At 47.3% G+C, this 25,120-nt stretch overlaps 1 protein-coding gene and 1 long non-coding RNA gene across 2 annotated transcripts in view; both read right to left on the bottom strand.

The window, feature by feature from the left end:
• Positions 1-2,551: 2,551 nt before the first annotated feature.
• LOC125107448 (uncharacterized) lies at positions 2,552-3,450 on the bottom strand. Its single transcript, XR_007129561.1, has 2 exons — positions 3,366-3,450; positions 2,552-2,651 (listed from the first exon to the last, which is right to left on the bottom strand). It is a non-coding gene; the product is annotated as an uncharacterized LOC125107448 (long non-coding RNA).
• A 1,793-nt stretch (positions 3,451-5,243) lies between these two features.
• The window catches only part of LOC125107381 (sarcoplasmic/endoplasmic reticulum calcium ATPase 3-like), a 36,114-nt gene continuing 16,237 nt past the window's right edge, over positions 5,244-25,120 (bottom strand). The window contains 14 exon segments of the mRNA XM_047742394.1: positions 5,244-5,310; positions 5,496-5,596; positions 5,912-6,029; positions 6,516-6,618; positions 7,096-7,155; positions 7,157-7,221; positions 11,283-11,360; positions 11,362-11,369; positions 11,946-12,148; positions 13,065-13,285; positions 21,604-21,939; positions 22,056-22,274; positions 23,452-23,577; positions 23,965-24,096. Coding sequence (XP_047598350.1) covers positions 5,245-5,310; positions 5,496-5,596; positions 5,912-6,029; positions 6,516-6,618; positions 7,096-7,155; positions 7,157-7,221; positions 11,283-11,360; positions 11,362-11,369; positions 11,946-12,148; positions 13,065-13,285; positions 21,604-21,939; positions 22,056-22,274; positions 23,452-23,577; positions 23,965-24,096 — 1,836 coding nt within the window. The 3' untranslated portion in view covers position 5,244.

A 25,120-nucleotide genomic window follows, 5' to 3' on the forward strand; every position in this document is an offset into this window, starting at 1 on the left:
CTGTCGTGAGTCTTTCCTAAAGCACACTTCCGTCACTACATTTGAAAAGTTTTCAACAAACGTAGAGTGGGTGACCACAGGTCTTGCTCTGCCTTCCATGTTTTGGAAGCCTAAGCGCCGTGGCCTACATTTAACTCAGAGTATACAACATGCCTTGAGTCTGTCCTTTTTCTATCTTCTTTCCTCAACTTCAAATACACTGCCGTGAATGGGGGTCTGCCTGAAGAAGTTTCACTGAACACAGAGCTTCCTGTGGTCACCGTTATGGACGTCTGAGACTAGAACACTGTATGTGACTATTCATGTTTCCAACACACTCAGTTCCAACAGCTTCCATGTTTTGATCCTCTCAAATCTGTCGCGAGTGCGTCCTAAAGCACACGTCCCTTACCATGTTTCAGGCATTTTCGAGAGAGGTAGATAGTTTGAATGAAAACATCCCGTACTCTGCCGTTCCATAATTTGGAGGCCTAATGTCGGTGGCCTGCACTTCCCTCAGAGTATCCAACTTGCACAGAGCCCGTCCTTGTTCTATCTTCTTTCCTCAACTAGGAAGACACTGCCACGAATGGGTGTCTGCCTTCTGAAGTTTCACTGAACACAGACCTTCCTATGGTCACTGGTATGGACGTCTGAGACTAGGGCCCTGTATGCGAATCTTCATGTTTTCCACAGAGTCAGGTCCAACAGCTTCCATGTATTGACCCTCTCAAATATGTCGCGAATCCATCCTGAAGCACACATCCCTTACCAGGTTTGAAGCTTTTTTGACAGGGGTAGTCAGTTTGGATGACCACAGGTCATGCTCTGCCATTCCATGTTTTGGAAGCCTAAGGGCCGTGTCCTGCACTTAACTCAGATTATCTAACCTGTCCAGAGTTCTTCCATGTTCTATCTTCTTTCCTCAAGAGGGAAGACACTGCCATGAATGGGTGTCCGCCTGAAGAAGTTTCACTGAACACAGACCTTCATATGGTCACCGGTATGGACGTCAGAGACTAGGGCCCTGTACGTGACTCTTCTTGTTTTCAACACTGTCATTTCCAACAGCTTCCATGTTTTGACCTTCTCAAAACTGTCACGAGTCTGTCCTAAAGCACACAACCCTTACCAGTTTTGAAGACTTTTCATGAGAGTTAGACAGTTGGTTGACCACATGTTGTGCTCTGCCATACTACGTTTTGGAAGGTTAAGGGCTGTGGCATGCACTTAACACAGAGTATCCAACCTGTCCAGAGTCCCTCTGTGTTCTATCTTCTTACCTCAACTTTTGAAGACACTGCCACGAATGGGTGTCCGCCTGAAGAAATTTCACTGAACACAAATATTCCCATGGTCACAAGTATGGACATTGGGGATTGTGCCTTGCACAAGACTCTTCCTTTTTTCAACACAGCCAGTTCCAACAGCCTCCATGTTTTGACCCTCTCAAAACTGTCCCAAGTCCGTCCTAAAGTACACTTCCCTCACCACATTTGAAGGGTTTTAGACAGAGGTAGACAGCTTGGAGGACCACAGTTCGTGCTCTGCCATTCCAATGTTTGGAAGCCTAATGGCCATGTCCTGCACTTAATTCAGTGTATCCAAGCTGCCCACAGTCCAGTCTTGTTCTATCTTCTTTCCTCAAGTAGGAAGACACTGCGACGAATGTGTGTTGGTTGAAGAAGTTTCACTGGACACAGACCTTCCTATGGTCACCGGTATGGATGTCTGAGCCCAAGGCCCTGTACGCAACTCTTCACACTTTCAACACAGTCAGTTCTAACAGCTTCCATGTTTCAACCTTCTCAAAACTGTTGCGAGTCCGTCTGAAAGCAAACATCCCTTACCAGGATTGAAGACTTTTCCACAGAGATACACAGTTTGGATGACCACAGGTCGTGCTTTGCCATTCCACGTTTTGAAAGCCTAAAGGCCATGGCCTACACTTAACTCAGATTATACAACCTGCCCAGAGTCCATCCTTGTTCCATCTTCTTTCCTCAACTGCGAAGACACTGCTGCGAATGGGCATCAACCTGAAGAAGTTTCACTGAACACAGTGGTCACCAGTATGGACGTCCGAGACTAGGGCCCTGTATGCGAGTGTTCATGTTTTCAACACCATCCGTTCCAACAGCTTCCATGTTTTACCCTCTCAAATCTGTCCCAAGTCCATCCTAAAGCACACTTCCCTCACCAAATTTGAAGGGTTTTGGACAGAGGTAGAAAGTTGGATGACCACAGTTCGTGCTCTGCCATTCCACGATTTGGAAGCCTAAGGCCATGCCCTGCACTTAATTCTGTGTATCCAACCTTGCCAGAGTCCGTCCTTGTTCTATCTCCTTTCCTCAACTAGGAAGACACTGCCATAAATGGGTGTCCACCTGAAGAAGTTTCACTGAACACAGACCTTACTATGGTCACAGCTATGGATGTCCAACACTAGGGCCATGTACGCGACTCTTCATGTTTTCAACACAGTTCCAACAGCTTCCATGTTTCCAACCTCTGAAAACTGTCACGAGTCCATCCTAAAGCACACATCACTCACCAGGTTTGAAGCCTTTTCGACAGAGGTAGACAGTTGGGATGACCACAGATCGTGCTCTGCCATTCCATGTTTTGGAAGCCTAAGGGACTTGGCCTGCACTTAACCCTGAGTATCCAACCTGCCAGAGACCGTCCTGGTCCTATCTTCTTTCCTCAAGTGTGAAGACACTGCCACAAATGGGTGTTTGCCGTCAGAAGTTTCACTGAACACAGACCTTCATATGGTCACTGGTATGGATGTCGGAGACTAGGGTGAAGTCTTCGACTCTTCATGTTTTCAACACCATCAGTTCCTACAGCTTCCATTTTCTACCCTCTCAAAACTTTCACGAGTCTGTCCTAAAGCAAACTTCCCTCACTACATTTGAAGAGTTTTCGACAGACATTTACTGGATGACCACAGTTCGTGCTCTGCCATTCCATGTTTTGGAAGCCTAAGGGCCGTGGCCTGCACTAGCACCTGAGTATGCAACCTGCCCAGAGTCCGTCCTTGTTCTGTCTTCTTTCTTAAATTGGGAAGACACTGCCAGGAATGGGTGTCTACCTGAAGAAGTTTCACTGAACAGAGACATTCCTATGGTCATAGGTATGGACGTCCATGACTAGGGCCCTGTACACGACTCTTCATGTTTTCAACACAGTCCATTCCAACAGCTTCCATCTTTCGACCCTCTCAAAACTGTCTCGAGTCTGTCTTAAAGCACACATCTCTTACCAGGTTTGAAGCCTTCTCGAGAGATGTAGACAGTTTGGATGACCACAGTTCGTGATCTGCCATTCCATATCTTGGACGCCTAAGGGCCAAGGCTTGCACTTAACCCTGAGTATTCAACCAGCCCAGAGTCCGTCCTTGTTCTATCCTCTTTCCTCAACTGGGAAGACACTGCCACGAATGGGTGTAAGCCTAAAGAAGTTTCACTGAACAAAGACCTTCCTATGGTCACCGGTATGGACGTCTGAGTCTGGGGCTCTGTACGCGACTCTTCATATTTTCAACACATTCAGATCCAAAAGCTTCCATGGTTCAACCATCTCAAAATTGTAGCGATTCCGTCCTAAGGCACACTTCCCTCACTACGATTGAAGAGTTTTCGACAGAGGTAGAAAGTTTGGGTGACCACAGGTCGTGCTCTGCCATTCCATGTTTTGGAAGCTTAAGGGCTGTGGCCTACCCTTAACACAGAGTATACAACCTGCCTAGAATCTGTCCTTGTTCTATCCTCTTTCCTGAACTGCGAGTACACTGCCGCAAAAGGGGGTCCGCCTGAAGAAGTTTCACTGAACACAGACTTTCCTGTGCTCACCTGTATGGACACCTGAGACTAGGGCCGTGTATGCGACTCTTCATGTTTTCAACACAGTCAGTTCACACCCATACAGCCACTCCCTAGAGCAGGGCACCACCCTTTCAAGCCAAGCCTCACCAGGACCATAGTCAACATCTCAGGTTCATGGTGGAGGTGGAGGTGTTGCCCAGAACCAGCTCGCTCTGGGCTGAACTCAGTGTCTGCCCTCAGATCAGCTCAACACAACCCATCAACCTCCCTGCCTTGCCCCTCCCATGTGTCCTCCATGTTATCCCAGTCCCTTCCATGCTTCCACCCTTCTGTGGTTCTCACTGCCTTGAAGATAATGTCCAGAGTCCTTAATCTGTCATTCAATGCCCTTTTCACACTCTAGCCTTACTTCTCTACCTTGCACTCTGAGCCCCCAGCCCCACTAGAGATGCCAAACCATGCTTCTTAGCTCTTTCTCCACCAACTTCCATCCTCCCCTTTCAAACCTCTGCTCAGACTTGTCGCTTCTAGAAATCAGCTCCAACCCTTGACCCAGCAGGGATTGCTCCTTCCAATCTGATCCATCCTGTTAGGGGCCCCCTCCCAAATCCTCCACCACCCAGCAGCCGGGACTGAACAGTGCCCAAGACACAGGCTCTTCCCCATTGGCTAAGAAATTTTCTAAGTTTTCTTAAGAAAATGTGCTGAACTCCTTGGCAGTTGTGGCTGCTAGGGAAAGTTCTCAAGGAAGACAGAGAAGCTGCCTGAGCTGCCAATGAGGCTTGACTTCTCAGGTGAGTTAGTGCAATCAAGGTTGGTGGGTGGATTTCCTGGTAGACCACCTCTGTGATTCAGCCAGAAATGTGGAGGCCCTGGGCTCCGAGGATGGAGTTTTAGGTGATTGACCTATTTCACCTTCTTTAGCTCCCTAGGAGTATCCACAGTGAGTGGGTCAGAAAGAACCACACAGGGGGCAAAATGCCTTGCCTTGCTTCCTGCTTCTTCACCCATGTGCTCTAACAATGTCTTGCATTGGCTGAGTACCTACTCCTACCCTCAGGTAAGCCCCTCTGTGTGTGTCTGCTATGGACAGACCTGCGGTGGGCCAGCTTCCCCAGAGAGAGAAGGCTGACTTGTTTTGGCCTCTTTAATAAAATAAAATGTTTGCAGCACCCAGGAGCACTGGCCAGCGTGGGAGATAGGAGCCGATTAATTGCCCTGGCCCCTATGGAATGACAAGCAGGTGATCTATTTATAGACCCTCCAACTCAGGCTCCCTCCCGAAGCTGGGACACATCCCTGCCAGAGATGGCCCTCAAGAACCCAGCTGCTCCAGGGCAGGCCTTGGCCATTGCTGGGCCTAATCCAGACCCTCCGCAGCAGCCTGGCCTGGGGGCTACTGCCTTGGCTCGCACTCCCAGGAACAGGGAGGTGTTTATTTTTTGCCCCTGCTTCTCACTCTAAGCAGCTCTGACAGTGAGAAGATCCTGGCTCCCTCACCCTCGGGAGGTTCAGAATCACCTACTCTCTGAGGCTCCTCTGCCAGCAGGGGTCCCCAGCCTCCCCTGCAACGCTGCCCCCAAACCTGACTCTGCCATTTTCCCTCCAGTACCAGATTAAGGTAGACCCAGAGCTGTGAGCTCAGAAACAGAGAACCCCCTCTTCTACCCTCCTATGAGGTGACACCAAAGAGGCCAATCCAGTGTGGTCTGGGGTCCCAGAGGTGGTCAGTAGCTGCCCACTCCATGCCCAGGAGACTGTCCTGAGAATGCATGCCTAAAGACAGGCTGGGTTTAGAGGATCTAGAGGCCAAGGCCTAAAGAAGGGTACAGGGGGCCTGGGCACGCAGGGTTGGTGGCGAGTGAGGAGAACGAGGGAGCAGGGCTCTGAGCAGTGCTCTTGGCCATAAGGCCCTGCTGACACCACAGGCCCTAGTTACCAGAGCAGAGCCCCTCCTTGTCCTCCACTTGCTGATCCAAGAATACTTCTTTTCCTGGACAGACAGGGAAGCTGCAGCCTGGGAGCGGAGGCAAGCAGGGAGGGGGGCAGGGAAGCAGGCTGGAAGCAAACAGGGTGGGGAGGTTCTGGAGATTCCCACTCACCATCCATGTGGTTCCAAGACAGGTACTTGAGGGCTTCATCAAGCAGGATGACAGGCAGAGATATCTGGAGCACCACCACCCGCTGGCACCTGCTCAGTGGGGTCACCTGGAAAATAAGCTGTGGCGGAGGGAGGTGTGGTTAAAGGTATGCCCCCACAATCTATCTGCTTCATACACTTGGGCTACAATGGACTCCTCATGAGCAATTTCAAGACGCTCCTTGAGGTCCCACCTCCAGGTCTTTGTCTACCCTGGTTCCTCTACCAGAGTGCCTGCCCTCCCCCCCCCTCACCCAATTACCAAATCTTCCTGGTCCTGCCTGATAAGTGGGTGGGATTCTGCACTGGGGAGGAACATAGTCTCCTCCCACCCTGGCATCGGGAGAGTCCCCATAGCAAGAGGTCTTATCCCTGCCTCTTTAGTTCCCCAAATCTGAGGGTCCCCAAGGCACAAGCTGTCTGTACCAAGCATCTTAAGATCTCTCCACTCCCAGTCCTCCATGGAAAAGGGCCCAGAGAGGCCCAGTGACCAACCCAGGGCCAGGCTGTTGCAGGAGGGTTTGGACCCTGTCACAGAAGAGGATTGGGGCAGGGTGGAAACTCACGGGCACCAGTAGGATGAGGAAGTGCATGGACATGGCCACAGCGGCCAGCAGCCAAGGGTTCAGCCAGGGTGGCATCCGCAGCAGTGACTGGTTCTCTGATACACTGCCAAGGGCACAGGGTGCTCACTGCAGGCCCAGATGTGAGCATGCCCTGCTGTGGGCAGCCATCCACACATGTGGAGGCGTGGGGGTGGCCTGGGCTTCAGCATTTCCTTAATTGGGCCTATAGGTTGGGGCACTTCTGGGAGGCCAGTGTAGCCAGAAGGGGTGGATCACAGTAATTTGCTCAGCCCCCTGTCCCAGTGGCCTGTCCTAGGGCTTGGATGCCCTTTCTCTGTCCCTCAGATCCAATCTTGGCCCCTCTATTTATTCAGGCCCCGACCATGGCCCTCTTTGTTCCCTAGATCTCAATTCTGGCCCCACTTACTCTCAAAAGCCACTCTGGGACCCTCTGACACTTAGGCCCTAATCCCAACCCCCCTGATCCTCAGACCTGGGCCCTGACTGACCCTCAGTCCCCCAACTTAGGCCTCACTCCCCCTCTCTCAGCCCCAGCTCCAGGCCCCTCTGCCTAGCCCACCTGTTGAGGGCGTTGCACATTTCAATGGTCACCAGCACAGACAAGGCCATGGTTGTGGGACTCGAAGACCTCGCAGTCAATGTCAGCAAAGAGTGGGTTGTCCTTGGAGCACTTCAGGAAGTTCCTCTGAGGGCACCAAGGTGGGGTGGGGTGGGGTTAGGGAAAACAGTGATCAGGGGAGGGGCCAGTGTGTGGGAAGAGGGAAGCCTGGTTCCATCTTCAACCCCCATCTGAGAACATAATACAACCACTGGGCAAAGTGCTGCCGTGCGATGGGCCCAAGGAGGGGCACTGATCAAGGATGGGGCCCAAGGAGGGGCTACATGGTGCTGGATAAAAAGGCAGGCCATTGTGGGGCAGGGGTATGGAGGGACAGAGGGAGAGCAGCTAGCATTAGGATGGGGAGGACAGAAGAGGGCCCCGGGCTGAGAGGGAGGAGGATATGGGGGCTCTACCCTGAAGGTGCCTGGAATATCGGAGGTGCAGGAGTGGGGGTGGTCACTTACTGGGGCCATGGAATAAGTAAATGTACATGAAAGCCAATCAGCCAAATTGCTTGAATAAAATTCACCTTTGGTGGGTAGAAGAGGCTGCATGTACCCTAATCACTGCTATTAAATAAGATTCCATTTGTATCTCCCTCCATTTCTGCCACTGAAATTGAGCTCTACCAGACTCGCCTTTTGCTTACAATGTGGATTAATGAATTGCTAGGTGCAGGCTTACTACATGGCTTCTTCATAATTAAGAAGAAGATCTCAGGGCCCTATAGAGGATGTGGCCACTGCCGCTGCAGTCCCAGGGGACAGTGTTCTTCCTGTTCATAGACTTCACTTACAGATTCTTCTGTGATAAGATGCTGAGCTGAGGACATGCGTGAGAACTACTCTGTTTTCTTCCACAATACTGGGATGAGTGTGAATGTTTGTAACAGTTAAACCGCTTCCTTCTTCCAATAACATAAATTTGTTCTCTGGACTATCATCTGAACACAGAGATCTTTTCAGCTAAAGGTTTAAAAACTGGATCCACCCTCATAGAGAAATCTATACGATGACAGGCTGTCTGAGCTCCTGTCCAGTAAATAGATCCATTTTCCCACACTTCATAAATATGGGTAAGGTGACTGTCAGCCAGAAGGGGCCACTAAGACTTTCCTCTTCTCTCTCATGCAGGATGAAAATTTCTAAAAGACTATGGCTTGTTGAGATTTCTTATTTTAACAAAGAGATGGAGATTCTTGTCTCATTTAAATCAACAGGGAGAGTTTCTCCAAAATCAAGCTCCAGTATTTGGAACAAGTGCATGTTTTTATTTGGCACTGATCATAGAGCAAAGAAAATGTCCTGAAATTTGATTCCACCCAGAGAACAGGAAGACCAAGGGCCACTTCTTATTGTACCACTCTGGTCAGGCCCCACTTTCCCAGATCTTAATGGCCTACACAGACATGTGCATACGAATGCAGTGTACACACCTCCCACTTGAGCCTGTGCAAGCCTGGAGCCTGATGCATGTGCAGGGCGAAAAAAAGACAAACAGGATCATATCGAGATATTGCTATAGAGAAACGCCCTGCCCATTCAGACCTTCTGGGTTTTTGAGCATTGTGCCCCTGGTCATGAGTCATGGTGTGGCCTCTTGAACTGTTTATTAAAAGGTACTCAGGGCTAGAACTTTGGTCTCATAGGTTCATTGTGAGCCTTGTGGGAGTGGGGGCTTGTTTTCTCTGGGTGACGCCACTGTTCTGCCTACTCCTTCCCTTTGCTTCCCTGGCTATTTCCTATTTACCTTATCTTACATGGGCTTCTCTGTGTTTCATTAATATAATTAATACTTACACAACTCTTACTACATGCCAAATGTTGGTCTAAGCACTTTACAAGAAATCACTCCATTCATCCTCCTGATAGCCTTATGAGGCTGAGGCGGGGACCATTATTACCCATTTTATAGATGAGGAAACTAACTGAGACATTAAATAGACTGTCCAAAGTTACACAGCCAGTGTGCAGCAGAACCAGGCTCCATGCTCTGTGCTCTTAACCACTCTGCTGCCTTTTGACAGCTTCCTTCAGGAACCAAGGGCGGTTCTAGGCGGCTCTGCTGAAACTCCAACAACCGAAGCTGAAAGTTCTACCTTACGTCTAACCATTGACCACCTCCAAGTCCCACAGCCACCTATATATTTTTGGCTGAAGATTTTCTTTTGTTTTCTTTTTAAAAAATTTATTTCTTTATTACATTTATTTATTTATTTGATACAGAGAGAGCGTGCACAAGATGGGGAATACTAGGCCGAAAGGAGAGGGAGAAGCAGGCTCCCCACAGAGCAGGGGGAGCCCGATGTGGGACTCGATCCCAGGACCCCAGGATCATGACCTGAGCCGAAGGCAGTCGCTTAATCAGCTGAGCCACCCAGGTCCCCGGCTGAAGCTTTTCACCTTAAAATGTGACTGCCACTTCCATGCTCTTCCCAGGTCTTTGCAGGGCCTTGGTCTGCTTGGTGACTGGCATCTAGTCAATGCTTACTAGCCATTTCTTGGCCAGACAGATAAATGAGAAATGGAATAACCTGAAGACAGTTGGTAAGGTGGCACCAATGGGACTGGGGACTAATGAGTAGTGGGTGTGGGGTATGACCTCCAGCTGTCTGGCATGGGTGACCAGGTCAGCGATAGAACAGAGATGGGGGTAAAGGAAAGGGATTACTTGGAGAAAGGTGATAGGTTTGATTTTGTTAAGTGCAATGGGCCTATAGGACATCCCAGAGGAGATACCCAGCTGGATATATGGGACTAGGCTCAGAAGAAAGATCAGGGTGTGGGTGGGCTGTCCTGGGACATTTAAGATCTATTGATAAAGGAGGGTAATAGAGAGAGTGTTGGAAGAAGGCAGAGACAGGATGGTCAGCACACCATTGCTCTATACCTTGCTGCTCCCATAGGAGCTAAATGAGCAGAGGGTGCCTAAGGCTGGCCTGAGTTGTCTTTCTGCCAAGAGCTGGGGGGCTTTAGCCTTTGGGATGAGAGAGTGGGCCTGTGCTCTGCACTGCTGCCAGGACGGAGAGCCCACATGCTTGAGGGCTAGTGGGTACCAGGAAAGTGTCCCTGAGCTAACTGTACCTAGATGTGAATACTGCAATAATGCCCGAAATCACAGAGCCTCCCAAGGACGACAGCCAGTGACATGGCAAAGGGTCAGGTACCCCCTTTGAGCTCTTCTATCTACAAGAAGGTAACAAAGACAGGTACACTCAGAGGAAGAAGATCCTAAATCCCTGCAGCTCTCAGCTTTAAATGAAAAATTCACAACTGGCTTTGCTAGATTTGGTGCAAACATTCTTTGAGGTAAAGGAGATGCCCAGGCAGTGGTGCCCAGGTGGCACAGTCAGTTAAGTGCCCAATTTGGTTTTGGATCAGGTTGTGATCTCAGCATTGTGAGATCGACCCCTGCATTGGGCTCTGTACTCAGCATGGAGTCTGCTTGGATTCTTTTTCCCTTCCTCTCTTCCTCTCTACCCCATGTTTATTCTCTCTCTCTCAAATAAATAAATAAATCTTTAAAAATAAAAAAAGGAAATGTCCAGACAGAGGGACAGACTGACAGACAGCTGCTGAGGGGTCTCCTTGCTTGCTTCTAGAGCTATGCTGAGCTAAGCTAGCTCTGTTGTGGGCACCAGCTAACCAGGTGACTTGAAGAGGTCAGTGGATCCCTTTCTCGAGAAGTGTGTTGTTACAGAGGTGGAGGAGGAGCCTGGCAGATTCCTTCCTTCCACTCTCAGTCCCCTTTCTTCGGCCCTCTGCCTGAAGTTTTACATTTCAGGGGTTCATATTTCTGAGCCCTCAATTATTTACAGCCCTCAATTTATCAGGGGTTCCCTGATAAAGGTAAGATACTTCTGCACAGTTATGCCCCTTGCTAGCCCCCTAACCAAATGAATGGGAGAAGGAGTAACCACTTCTCTGGCTCAGGAGCTCAGTTGCTATCTCTAGTAGTTCCCAGTGGCTTCTGAGATCAGCTCCTTAGATGGTGGATGTCTATGTATGTGTATGGGGGTAGGGAGGCACAGCCAAGGCCAACCATGGGGTTACAGATCCCTTTCCCCTGGAACTCCAACAACTACTTGGGCTGTGAGTTCTACCTCAAAAATAATCCCAACATGGTCCCTGGCCGTCCTTGCTTACCAGTTGGTAGAAGGTGACGTGAGGTCCCTTGGCATCATAAAGGAACCACCAGGTGGCGGCAGCCACCATGGCCAGGCAACACGTACACTGCAAGGAGGACAGGAGGAAACTGGCTATAGTGGCCAGCTGTGGATTTCTGGCAACCATTTCCCTTTCCTAATAATCACCTGAATTTCCTCTGTCAGGGAACCACCTTCTCCCTCTCTGAGCCCCGTGGTTTGCAAGCACCTGTCCCTAGTAACAATGGTGGGCCCCGATTGTCAATCAGCATCTGCCACACCCCTGGCCATGGTGATTAGCTAGGAGATAAGCATGTGACCCAATGTGGGCCAAGAACGGGCCTGAGACTTTTATCATATTACTGAGGGATAGCTCTCTCTTCTGTTGAATTTGGGTTATAATGGAGTAAACATGAGGGCTACAGATGCAGCAGCCATCCTTCCACTCCAAGGGGCACCTGCCTAAGCATGGAGTTGAGGCAGAGCCAAAATGTGCCAACAAACTGAGGCCTGGATCCAGCCATACCCGAGCCATGCACTAGTCTTTCCCAATGGATGAGTCCAAAATTTCTTTTGGCGTAAGACAGGCTCAGTCATACTATCTGCACTTTGCAAGCCTAAATGATAGAAACTCTCAAGAAACTCCACTGAGGGCCCCACTCACCTCCAATAGCCAGATATTGAAAAAAGAGCCAGCCACTGATGAGGGCCTCATGAGGGTTTCTTGGCAGCTTCTCCATGATGTCCAGGTCTGGTGGGTTGAAGCCCAGGGCTGTGGCAGGTAGAACATCTGTCACCAGGTTCACCCAGAGCAGTTGCACAGGGATCAGGAATTCCGGGAGGCCCAAAATTGCCGTGAGGAAGATGCTGGAACCAGAGTCATAGGCTCTCGTCCCCAGCAACTGGAAGGTCCTGCTCCTACTCATACCCCAGGCTGGGAAGCTCACCTACTGTCTCACAGAAACCCCATCTCACTTTGCTAGTTCTGATGTGTGTGCATGGTCCTGCCACACACTCATTCACTCCTGCTCCCAATCTCAGGTCTGGAGCCTGGACAAATCTGCTCTTTAGGCCTCTCCTCTTTAGGCCATAACTCCTTTAGGGCATGTATGCATGGGGACAACACATGTCTAAGTACATACACAGGGTTTTTTTTTTTTTCAGACAGGAGCAAAACTTAGCACAGGCTACACAATCACACAAACACAAGTACCTAGATGCTTATCTGGATATGTAGAGATGGCAGAATTCACATGTGTCCAGGCAAACATGTGCTCACCATTCCCCATAGGCATCTCTCACATATGAACCCAAGAATGTACAAATTATATACTGGCACAAATCCTCTGTGCTTATACGTATGCCCAAAGATTTACAAAAGCACACATGCACATGTGTACACACACTTTTCACTTGGGTACACACACATCATGCTCACACTCAGCTGTGTGCACACATTCATGTACACATGTAAATACATTACTGCCCTGAAGAGCAGCTAGTTCTCACATCTTGCCAACTCTGAATGTAGGAATTATGGCTAGAGGGATGATAGGGGACTTTTTAGGCACCTCCTTGGGGGCTGGAGTACATACACCAAGACCTCTGGAGGAATGATGAGGAGCTCCTGCCCCTGCCCTCTTTGAGGTGAGATCCTAGAAGGCCCCAGCCAGAGCAGGATATGTGTCCCTCAATCCCTATGGCCCCATCCCAGGATCAGGCATTTCCCTTGGTGACCTAGAGCTGGTCCAGAAGGCTGGGAAGAGGAAATACAGGGCCTCACCAGACAACCTCGGCTACATTGGAGGAGATGAGGTAGCGGATGAATTGCTTCATGTTGTTGTAGATGGCCCGGCCCTCCTCCACTGCAGCCACGATAGAGGCAAAGTTGTCATCTGATAGCACCGTCTCGGCTGCTGACTTGGCCACAGCTGTGCCAGAGCCCATGGCAATACCAATCTCTGCTTTCTTCAGAGCTGAGGCATCATTCACCCCATCTCCAGTCTAGGGGCCAAGTTAGGTAGGATCATGCCTAAGGAACTTCACTCTCCTTCCTTGACCTCCCTCAACTAAGCCTATCCCCAAACCCAGGAGATGTCCCCAAGGAAGCAGACAGCTGAATAGAAAAATGGTGAGGTTGGAAATGAACTTAGAGATTGGGCTGGGGATGAGGCTTAAGGGAAGGCAAGGGTTGCAGACCAGCACAATTTTGAAGAGGAGATCAGTTTGAATGTTCTCATCTTCCTGGTGAGGTGGATTTGGGAAATAAGGTGGATCTCTGATGATGGTGGAGATGAAATTCAGGTTGGATGTGGTACAGAAGATGAAATTGAGGTTAAGGACAAAATTAAGGTTAAGTCAAGGATGAGGTCTAGGCTGTGGCTCATTTAAAGGACCAGGTAAGCATGATAGCTAAGGTAAAGTTGGGAGCCAAGGTGAAGGTCAAGGTCAACAATGGACTCAGGTTCAAAACTAAAAATTAGACTAAGGTAAAGGTCAAGTCAAAATCGGATGCCAAATCAAGGTTATGGTCCACATCAGGAGTGATGTCATAGTCAAGGTTGGAGATGCAATCAAGGTCAAGATTAGAGGCCATTTAAAGTTGAGGTCTACATAAAATATTGGGTTAGGGGTCAAGATCAATGTCAAGGATCAGGTCAGGGTGCAGGTCAAGACTGCAGCCCATGACAGGGTTGAGCTCAAAGTAAAAATCAGATTAAGATGGTCAAGTTCAAGGTCAGGAACCAAGTCAACATGAAGGTAAAAAATAAAGTCAAGAACCAGGTTACAACTGTAGTCAAGATTGATGACCAACTCAGTGTCAAGGTCAAGACTGGGTCACAGGTTAACATTAAAGTCAAGATAAAGGAGTGGGGGTGAACATCAACAGAGGCTAGGTCAGGAGTGAGACTGGGGTCAAGAATCAGGACAGTGTTGTGAATAGGTCTGTAATCAAGAATGAGACAGGGGCGCCTGGGTGGCTCAGTGGGTTAAAGCCTCTGCTTTCGGCTCAGGTCATGATCCCAGGGTCCTGGGATTGAGCCCCACATCGGGCTCTCTGCTCAGCAGGAGGCCTGCTTCTCTTCCTCTCTCTCTCTCTCTCTCTCTCTCTCTGCCTACTTGTGATCTCTGTCTGTCAAATAAATGAATAAAATCTTTAAAAAAAAAAAAAAGAATGAGACAAAAACTGGGCCCAAACAAAAGGTCCATCCAAAGGTGAATGAATAAAATGTGGTTATATTTACATGGTGGAAGGCTACTAATAATAAAAAAGCAGTCATCTACTGATACCCAAAAAACATGGATAAATTTCAGAAGAAAAAAGCCAGACACAAGAGTGCATACTATATGATCCCATTCATATGAAAATCGAGGACATGCAATTTATGGTGAAAAAAATGGCCTGTTGTGAGAGGGGAGCCCGATGGGGAAGGTACATGAGGGAACTTCTTGTGTCCGTAGTAATGTTCCTCATCTTGATAATGGTTTGGATGACATGCAAAGGTGTGTCTGCACTTATCAAAACACATCAAATGGGGGGAGGAGTCAAGATGACGGAGAAGTAGCAGGCTGAGACTACTTCAGGTAGCAGGAGATCAGCTAGATAGCTTATCTAAAGATTAAAAACACCTACAAATCCAATGGGAGATTGAAGAGAAGAAGAACAGCAACTCTAGAAACAGAAAATCAACCACTTTCTGCAAGGTAGGACTGGCGGAGAAGTGAATCCAAAGCGACAGGAAGATAGAATGCGGGGGGAGGGGCTGGCTCCCAGCGAGCGGCGGAGCAACGGAGCACAAAATCGGGACTTTTAAAAGTTTGTTCCACTGAGGGACATCGCTCCAGAGGCTTAACCAGGGTGAAGCCCACACGGGGTCAGCGTGGCCTCAGGTCCCGCAGGGTCACAGAAGGATCGGGGGTGTCTGAGTGTCGCAGAGCTCACAGGTATTAGAACGGGGAAGCCAGCTACAGAGACAGAGCCGAGGAGTGACTCTCAGCTCGGAGTTACCTTGAACTGGTCGCAGGCTCAGTCAGCTCAGAGCGCGGCTGGAGGCCAGGGTGGCGGGAGTCATTGGGCACTGTTCTCTGGGGGCGCATTGAGGAGTGGGGCCCCGGGCTCTCGGCTCCTCCGGGCCGGAGACCGGGAGGCCACCATCTTCATTCCCGCCCTCCGGAACTCTACAGAAAGCGCTCAGGGAACAAAAGCTCCCGAAAGCAAACCCGAGCGGATTACTCAGCCCGGCCCCAGGTAAGGGCGGTGCAAGTCTGCCTGAGGCAAAGACGCTTGAGAATCACTACAACAGGCCCCTCCCCCAGAAGATCAGCAAGAAACCCAGCCAGGACCAAGTTCACCTATCAAGGAGTGTAGTTTCAATACCAAGGAGAGCGTGGAATTCCAGAGGAGGAGAAAGCAAAGCACGGAACTCATGGCTTTCTCCCCATGATTCTTTAGCCTTGCAGTTAAATTAATTTTTTTTTCTTTTCTTTTTCAATTTTTATTCTTCTGCTAATTTTTTTTAACTTTTACCCTTTTCTATTTTAACATTTTTTAACTAGTTTATCTAATATATATATATATATATATATATATATATATATATATATATATATTTTTCCTTTTTATACTTTTTCTTTATTGGTTTTCTTTTTTTAATTTTTTTTCTTTCTTTCTGAACCTCTTTTTATCGCCTTTCTCCCCCCCCCCCCCACGATTTGGGATCTCTTCTGATTTGGCTAAAGCATATTTTCCTGGGGTTGTTGCCACCCTTTTAGTATTTTACTTGGTCCTTCATATACTCTTATCTGGACAAGATGACAAGGCGGAAAAATTCACCACAAAAAAAAGAACAAGAGGCAGTACCAAAGGCTAGGGACCTAATCAATACAGACATTGGTAATATGTCAGATCCAGATTTCAGTATGACGATTCTCAAGGTTCTAGCCGGGCTCGAAAAAGGCATGGAAGATATTAGAGAAACCCTCTCAGGAGATATAAAAGCCCTTTCTGGAGAAATAAAAGAACTAAAATCTAACCAAGTTGAAATCAAAAAAAGCTATTAATGAGGTGCAAACAAAAATGGAGGCTCTGACGGCTAGGATAAAGGAGGCAGAAGAAAGAATTAGCGATATAGAAGACCAAATGACAGAGAATAAAGAAGCTGAGCAAAAGAGGGACAAACAGCTACTGGATCACGAGGGGAGAATTCGAGAGATAAGTGACACCATAAGACGAAACAACATTAGAATAATTGGGATTCCAGAAGAAGAGGAAACAGAGAGGGGAGCAGAAGGTATATTGGAGAGAATTATTGGAGAGAATTTCCCCAATATGGCAAAGGGAACAAGCATCAAAATCCAGGAGGTTCAGAGAACCCCCCTCAAGATCAATAAGAATAGGTCCACACCTCGTCACCTAATAGTAAAATTGACAAGTCTTAGTGACAAAGAAAAGATCCTGAAAGCAGCCCAGGAAAAGAAGTCTGTAACGTACAATGGTAAAAATATTAGATTGGCAGCAGACTTATCCACAGAGACCTGGCAGGCCAGAAAGAGCTGGCATGATATATTCAGAGTACTAAACGAGAAAAACATGCAGCCAAGAATACTATATCCAGCTAGGCTATCATTGAAAATAGAAGAGGAGATTAAAAGCTTCCAGGAAAAACAAAAACTGGAAGAATTTGCAAATACCAAACCAGCTCTACGGGAAATATTGAAAGGGGTCCTCTAAGCAAAGAGAGACCCTAAAAGAAGTAGATCAGAAAGAAACAGAGACAATATACAATAACAGTCACCTTACAGGCAATACAATGGTACTAAATTCATATCTCTCAATACTTACCCTGAATGTTAATGGGCTAAATGCCCCAATCAAAAGACACAGGGTATCAGAAAGGATAAAAAATCAAAACCCATCAATATGTTGCCTACAAGAAAATCATCTTAAACCTGAAGACACCTCCAGATTTAAAGTGAGGGGGTGGAAAAGAATTTACCATGCTAATGGACATCAGAAGAAAGCAGGAGTGGCAATCCTTATATCAGATCAATTAGATTTTAAGCCAAATACTACAATAAGAGATGAGGAAGGACACTATATCATACTCAAAGGAACTATCCAACAAGAAGATCTAACAATTTTAAATATCTATGCCCCTAACGTGGGAGCAGCCAACTATATAAACCAATTAATAACAAAATCAAAGAAACATATCGACAATAATACAATAATAGTAGGGGATTTTAACACTCCCCTCACTGAAATGGACAGATCATCCAAGCAAAAGATCAACAAGGAAATCAAGGCCTTAAATGACACACTGGACCAGATGGACATCACAGATATATTCAGAACATTTCATCCCAAAGCAACAGAATACACATTCTTTTCTAGTGCACATGGAACATTCTCCAGAATAGATCACATTCTTGGTCCTAAATCAGGTCTCAACCGTTATCAAAAGATTGGAATCATTCCCTGCATATTTTCAGACCACAATGCTCTGAAGCTAGAACTCAATCACAAGAGGAAATTTGGAAAGAACCCAAATACATGGAGACTAAAAAGCATCCTTCTAAAGAATGAATGGGTCAACCAGGAAATTAAAGGAGAATTGAAAAAATTCATGGAAACAAATGATAATGAAAACACAACGGTTCAAAATCTGTGGGACACAACAAAGGCAGTCCTGAGAGGAAAATATATAGCGGTACAAGCCTTTCTCAAGAAACAAGTAAGGTCTCAGGTACACAACCTAACCCTACACCTAAAGGAGCTGGAGAAAGAACAAGAAAGAAACCCTAAACCCAGCAGGAGAAGAGAAATCATACAGATCAGAGCAGAAATCAATGAAATAGAAACCAAAAAACAATAGAACAAATCAACAAAACTAGGAGCTGGTTCTTTGAAAGAATTAATAAGATTGATAAACCCCTGGCCAGACTTATCAAAAAGAAAAGAGAAAGGACCCAAATAAATAAAATCATGAATGAAAGAGGAGAGATCAAAACTAACACCAAAGAAATACAGACAATTATAAGAACATATTATGAGCAACCCTACGCCAACAAATTTGACAATCTGGAAGAAATGGATGCATTCCTAGAGACATATAAACTACCACAACTGAACCAGGAAGAAATAGAAAGCCTCAACAGACCCATAACCAGTAAGGAGATTGAAACAGTCATCAAAAATCTCCAAACAAACAAAAGCCCAGGGCCAGATGGCTTCCCGGGGGAATTCTACCAAACATTTAAAGAAGAACTAATTCCTTTTCTCCTGAAACTGTTCCAAAAAATAGAAATGGAAGGAAAACTTCCAAACTCATTTTATGAGGCCAGCATCACCTTGATCCCAAAACCAGACAAGGATCCCATCAAAAAAGAGAACTACAGAACAATATCCTTGATGAACACAGATGCAAAAATTCTCGCCAAAATACTAGCCAATAGGATTCAACAGTACATTAAAAGGATTATTCACCACGACCAAGTGGGATTTATTCCAGGGCTGCAAGGTTGGTTCAACATCCGCAAATCAATCAATGTGATACAACACATTAATAAAAGAAAGAACAAGAACCATATGATACTCCCCATAGATGCTGAAAAAGCATTTGACAAAGTACAGCATCCCTTCCTGATCAAAACTCTTCAAAGTGTAGGGATAGAGGGCACATACCTCAATATTATCAAAGCCATCTATGAAAAACCCACCGCAAATATCATTCTCAATGGAGAAAAACGGAAAGCTTTTCCGCTACGGTCAGGAACTTGGCAGGGATGTCCATTATCACCACTGCTATTCAACATAGTACCAGAAGTTCTATCTCAGCAATCAGACAACAAAAGGAAATTAAAGGCATCCAAATCGGCAAAGAAGAAGTCAAACTATCACTCTTTGCAGATGATATGATACTCTATGTGGAAAACCCAAAAGACTCCACTCCAAAACTGCTAGAACTTGTACAGGAATTCAGTAAAGTGTCAGGATATAAAATCAATGCACAGAAATCAGTTGCATTTCTCTACACCAACAACAAGACAGAAGAAAGAGAAATTAAAGAGTCCATCCCATTTACAATTGCACCCAAAACTATAAGATACCTAGGAATAAACCTAACCAAAGAGACTAAGAATCTATACACAGAAAAGTGTAAAGTACTCATGAAAGAAATTGAGGAAGACACAAAGAAATGGAAAAATGTTCCATGCTCCTGGATTGGAAGAATAAATATTGTGAAAATGTCTATGCTACCTAAAGCAATCTACACATTTAATGCAATTCCTATCAAAGTACCATCCATTTTTTTCAAAGAAATGGAACAAATAATCCTAAAATTTATATGGAACCAGAAAAGACCTCGAATAGCCAAAGGAATATTGAAAAAGAAAGCCAAAGTTGGTGGCATCACAATTCCGGACTTCAAGCTCTATTACAAAGCTGTCATCATCAAGACAGCATGGTACTGGCACAAAAACAGACACATAGATCAATGGAACAGAATAGAGAGCCCAGATATGGACCCTCAACTCTATGGTCAACTCATCTTCGACAAAGCAGGAAAGAATGTCCAATGGAAAAAAGACAGCCTCTTCAATAAATGGTGTTGGGAAATTGGACAGCCACATGCAGAAAAATGAAATTGGATCATTTCCTACACCACACACGAAAATAGACTCAAAATGGATGAAGGATCTCAATGTGAGAAAGTAATCCATCAAAATCCTTGAGGAGAACACAGGCAACAACCTCTTCGACGTCAGCCGCAGCAACATCTTCCTAGGAACATCGCCAAAAGCAAGGGAAGCAAGGGCAAAAATGAACTATTGGGATTTTATCAAGATCAAAAGCTTTTGCACTCAAAGGAAACAGTTAACAAAACCAAAAGACAACTGACAGAATGGGAGAAGATATTTGCAAATGACATATCAGATAAAGGGTTAGTGTCCAAAATCTATAAAGAACTTAGCAAACTCAACACCCAAAGAACAAATAATCCAATCAAGAAATGGGCAGAGGACATGAACAGACATTTCTGCAAAGAAGACATCCAGATGGCCAACAGACACATGAAAAAGTGCTCCACATCACTCGGCATCAGGGAAATACAAATCAAAACCACCATGAGATATCACCTCACACCAGTCAGAATGGCTAAAATTAACAAGTCAGGAAATGACAGATGCTGGCGAGGATGCGGAGAAAGGGGAACCCTCCTACACTGTTGGTGGGAATGCAAGCTGGTGCAACCACTCTGGAAAACAGCATGGAGGTTCCTCAAAATGTTGAAAATAGAACTACCTTATGACCCAGCAATTGCACTGCTGGGTATTTACCCTAAAGATACAAACGTAGTGATCCAAAGGGGCACGTGCACCCGAATGTTTATAGCAGCAATGTCTACAATAGCCAAACTATGGAAAGAACCTAGATGTCCATCAACAGACAAATGGATAAAGAAGATGTGGTATATATACACAATGGAATACTATGCAGCCATCAAAAGAAATGAAATCTTGCCATTTGTGACGACATGGATGGAACTAGAGGGTATCATGCTTAGCGAAATAAGTCAATCGGAGAAAGACAACTATCATATGATCTCCCTGATATGAGGGAGAGGAGATGCAACATGAGGGGTTACGGGGGTAGGAGAAGAGTAAATGAAACAAGATGGGATTGGGAGGGAGACAAACCATAAGTGACTCTTAATCTCACAAAACAAACTGAGTGTTGATGGGGGGAGGGGGGTTGGGAGGGGGGTGGGATTATGGACACCCGGGAGGGTATGTGCTATGGTGAGTGCTGTGAAGTGTGTAATCCTGGTGATTCACAGACCTGTACCCCTGGGGATAAAAATATATTATATGTTTATAAAAAATAAAATTAATAAAAATTTTTTAAAAAACACATCAAATGAATGATATGCTCAAGATTGTGCATTTTATTGCATGTAAGTTTTGCCTCAAAAAGGAAAAAAATAGAACCACAAAAAAATGTTCCTCTCTAGAGCATGCATTCTAAATTACTTTGAAATTTATTTAAGAAAAGATGGATTAAGTTTGGATAGATGGATAGGTATTTGCAAAGCAAATAGAATGTTACTTGTAGAATCTAGATCATAGATATTACAGGTGTTCACTATAAAACTGTTTTCATTTCTCTCTGTGTTTGAGATTTTTTTTGTAATAAAATGTTTGAAAAAATAAGAATGAATCAGAGGCAGAGGTTGTATGGGTTGCTCTTGCTAAGCTCCATGGCCAGTGTTCCCTCCACACCTCCCCACTTCCACTAGGCTCCCATCTTGTGGCCTCACCGTGGCAGTGATCTCATTAAAGGACAGTAGGTTCTCTATGATCTGGGACTTGTGCACAGGTTCTACACGGGCAAAACAGCATGCTGTGTGACAGGCATGGCGCTGCTGCTCAGGGCTGAGGTCATTGAACTCACGACCTGTGTAGACCTTCCCTACCACATCCTCTGTGTCCCCGAAGATGCCAAGTTGGTGGCAGATGGCCACAGCTGTGCCTTTGTTGTCCCCTGTGATCATGACCACACGGATGCCAGCTTGGTGGCAGCGTGCAATGCAAGCAGCCACCTCAGGCCTGGGGGGGTCCAGCATGCCCACGCAGCCCACAAAAGTCAGGTCCATCTGTAGGGAGGGAGCATATGCAAGTGGGGTCTGGGCCCATGCTCAACCTCCTACCTACCCAGCCTTTGCAGGGAGACAGACAGCTCCCAGCCCAGGGGCTCTGCTTTGCCACCCACCTTGTACTGCACAAACTTGCTGCAGTCATCCAGCTGCATATCCTCCTTCCATGAGGGTGCATCCCGAATGGCCAGCGCCAGGCAGTGCAGTGTGTCTGAGCCTGAGCCCCAGTCCCAAATCTTGGCCAGGATTTGCTCCCTGGAGGTGGCATTCAGAGGTACCATGTGGCTTCCCACTCGGACTGAGCTGCAGCACTCAATCACACTCTCAGGAGCCCCCTGTATCATGGGGGAGGGGAGAGGCAACTCTGTCAGTCAGACCCCTTCCTTCCCCTCTTGCCCAACTGAGGAAGTTGAGGCCCAGGAATGGGAAAAGGCCATCCAAGAGTACACAAAGTGAGATAAGGACCAGATTCCATTCTTTGAAAGTTCAGAGTGAGAACCAAGGGGACCTCACTGTGAGGAAACCCAAAAGGAATGGGGGTTGTGGCTGACCATTGGATGACACCCTCCCCCTACCAACTCAAGGCTGAGAAGGTCTGCTACAGCATTTAGAGAGGTGGGGATAGAACTGGCAGCCCTCCTACAGGCACTGCCACACTGTCAATCCAGTACTGCTGGGATCCCAATTCTGTAGGGGTCTCAGCAACAGGAGGCAGGCTGAGCCCTGCCTGGGGACCAGAAATAGAGCCATGCTGAAGGTGTGACTCTGGGAAGGTATCCTTGGGGGTGACAGGTTCCTCAGCAGCCTTGGAGTCTCACCTTGGGGTCTTGCTCCTATTCTCACCTTGGGAATAGATTCTTAACGCTCCATCAATGCCTCCTCCCTCTCCTCCAAAGGGCACCCCAAATGCTAAGTTTTCAAAGTGGCCTGAGATCCCAATACAGAAGACTTTTCATTTCAAAAGGGGTTAGAACCTCCATTTCATTGTGAAGTTAGGGCTGTCATTCCTACTTCAGGTTGAAAAGCAGTGAGAGGCCCTGTGATGGGCAGAAGTCTAGATGAGAAACTTCCCTCCCTAGGACTCAGTTTCCAGAACATGTAGCACCAAAGATGGGCACCAACTACCTCAATACCCCATTCAGAGGTGAAAGCCTTCTGAGACCTTCCAGCTTAATCTTGCCATTCAGATGGGGAGACTGAGGCCCATGGAGGAGCATAGGAGACCCCAAAGTCATGTGACAAGGCAATGCTTCTCAGTCTAGAGCTGGGACCATGGTGAGCGGCAGGCCTTGGTGCCTGTCTCTGGCTTTATCTCCACCAAGACTGGATCCTGTCCCCATTTCCCCATGGTGGGCTGACCACCCTCGTTCCAGATTCACTGCTTTGACAATGGGCCTCACACCTCCCTCTGTCCCCCATAATTATAGTCACTAGCTCGTCAGAGGATTGAAGATCAGATCTCCCAGGGACTCCTCATGCACAGAAGCTCCAGGCCAGTTAGGCAGGTCCCACCTTCACAAACATCTTGCTGCCCTGGGCCGCCAGGCCAGGGTTAGTAGGTATGCAGTATACGGGCATGGACTTTCTGTCTCGGGAGAACTCCAAAGTAAACTCCTTCCGCATCAGCTGCTTGATGACCTATAGGGGTCAGAAGGGTCAGGATGTGAGGGGTGGAGCCAGGAGCCCTAACTGCTTTCTTTCCAGCTGCCTGGAAAATAGCCTCCTGTTCCCTGTGGGATGGTGTCTATCCCTTCTCTCATCCTAACATTTGAGCCCCCATCTCCCTCTTCAGCCTAAGAAATGCCACAAGGTTGTCACTTCCTGACCATGCTGTGTACTTCCCAACTCTGGGTCCTTGCCCACACTCAGTCTTTTCCTTTCTTTTCTCTCTAGCCAAGTCTTATTAGGGTCTGAGGTCCGTCCTCCTCCCAGAGACCTCCCAAGACCTTGTCCTTTTCTCTTTCTTCTCTAGATGCCCAGAAGCCCAGCTATAAGGCCTGCGGCTGGAGCCCTCACTCTGCTCACCCCATTGCAGGCGCTGGCTCACTCCACCAGCAATAGGGCCTATAGGTTGGTGTCAAACACATTCATTTTCTCCACCAGGCAAGTCAGAGCCATCTCTGTGGCCTCTCCCACCTTCTCATACATGCCCTTAGCCTGGTGGGGCCCAGAATACAGGGTGTGAATAGCAGGGTCTCCTCCAGAGGACCCCCAAGCCTTACCTCCCACTCACTCCCTGACCCCTGGAGCTCCCTTTACCACAGTTACCTCTAACCTCCTTTGCACCAAGCCAGTGGGGCCCTTCCCAGTCCAGCTGACATGGGGTCTGGGTAGTGTCTGACACTGAGACTTTCCTTCCCTTCTGACCATGCCGCCCCCCTGCCCACCCAGGCATCAGTAAACATGGATCCTTCCTGCCATCCATCTCTCTCTCCACAGGCTCCTTCTCGGCCTCCTTCCCCAGATTCCCCACATTCCTCTTTCTAGACTCTGCTGTCCAGGCCCTGCTCCTTCTCTCCCACCTTTTCTTCCTGAGGCCTCATAAACCCCCTGCTTCCCCACTTTTCATGTGCTTGACTTCCAGTGCCCAGCCTGGCAGTGATATTTCCCTTGAACGCCAAGCCCACATATCTAACTGCTGCCTGTTGGACTTGGTTCCTTAGTGACCCTCAAGTCACCTCCCCTTCTCCCTATATTTGCCACTCCAGTGACTGTCCCAGCCAGGACAGCAACCAGGAGGTACCCTCTCTCTCTTTCACCTAGCTAGTCACCAAGTCACATCCTAAATCTCTAACCCAAGCTTTCTTCCCTTTCCCTGAAGCCCTAGCTAACAACTCTCTGACCTGGAGGACCACACAGGGGCTCCTGAATCCAGTCTTGCCCTGTCTGTTCCATCCTCCACACAGAAGCTCAGGTGATCTTTTGTTAATGCAGTTCTGACCATATCACTTCCCTGCTCAAAACCACTTGGTGGCTGTCTACTGCCTTTAGCTTATTATGGAACGTGATTTGGTCTGGTCAAGTCCTTTCCCCAGGCAGGAGTATCTTCATGCATGTTCTATTCCATTGCTCCAGCAGCAGGTAAGGGCATTCACTGCCTGCATCACATCAGGTTATGACTTGTGGGACCTTCCTGGGCTGTGTCTTCTACTTTAAACACCCTCTCTAGTCCTATTTCCCA

Source organism: Lutra lutra, chromosome 1 (genome assembly GCF_902655055.1).
Source record: "Lutra lutra chromosome 1, mLutLut1.2, whole genome shotgun sequence".
In the NCBI taxonomy this organism is placed as follows: domain Eukaryota; kingdom Metazoa; phylum Chordata; class Mammalia; order Carnivora; family Mustelidae; genus Lutra; species Lutra lutra.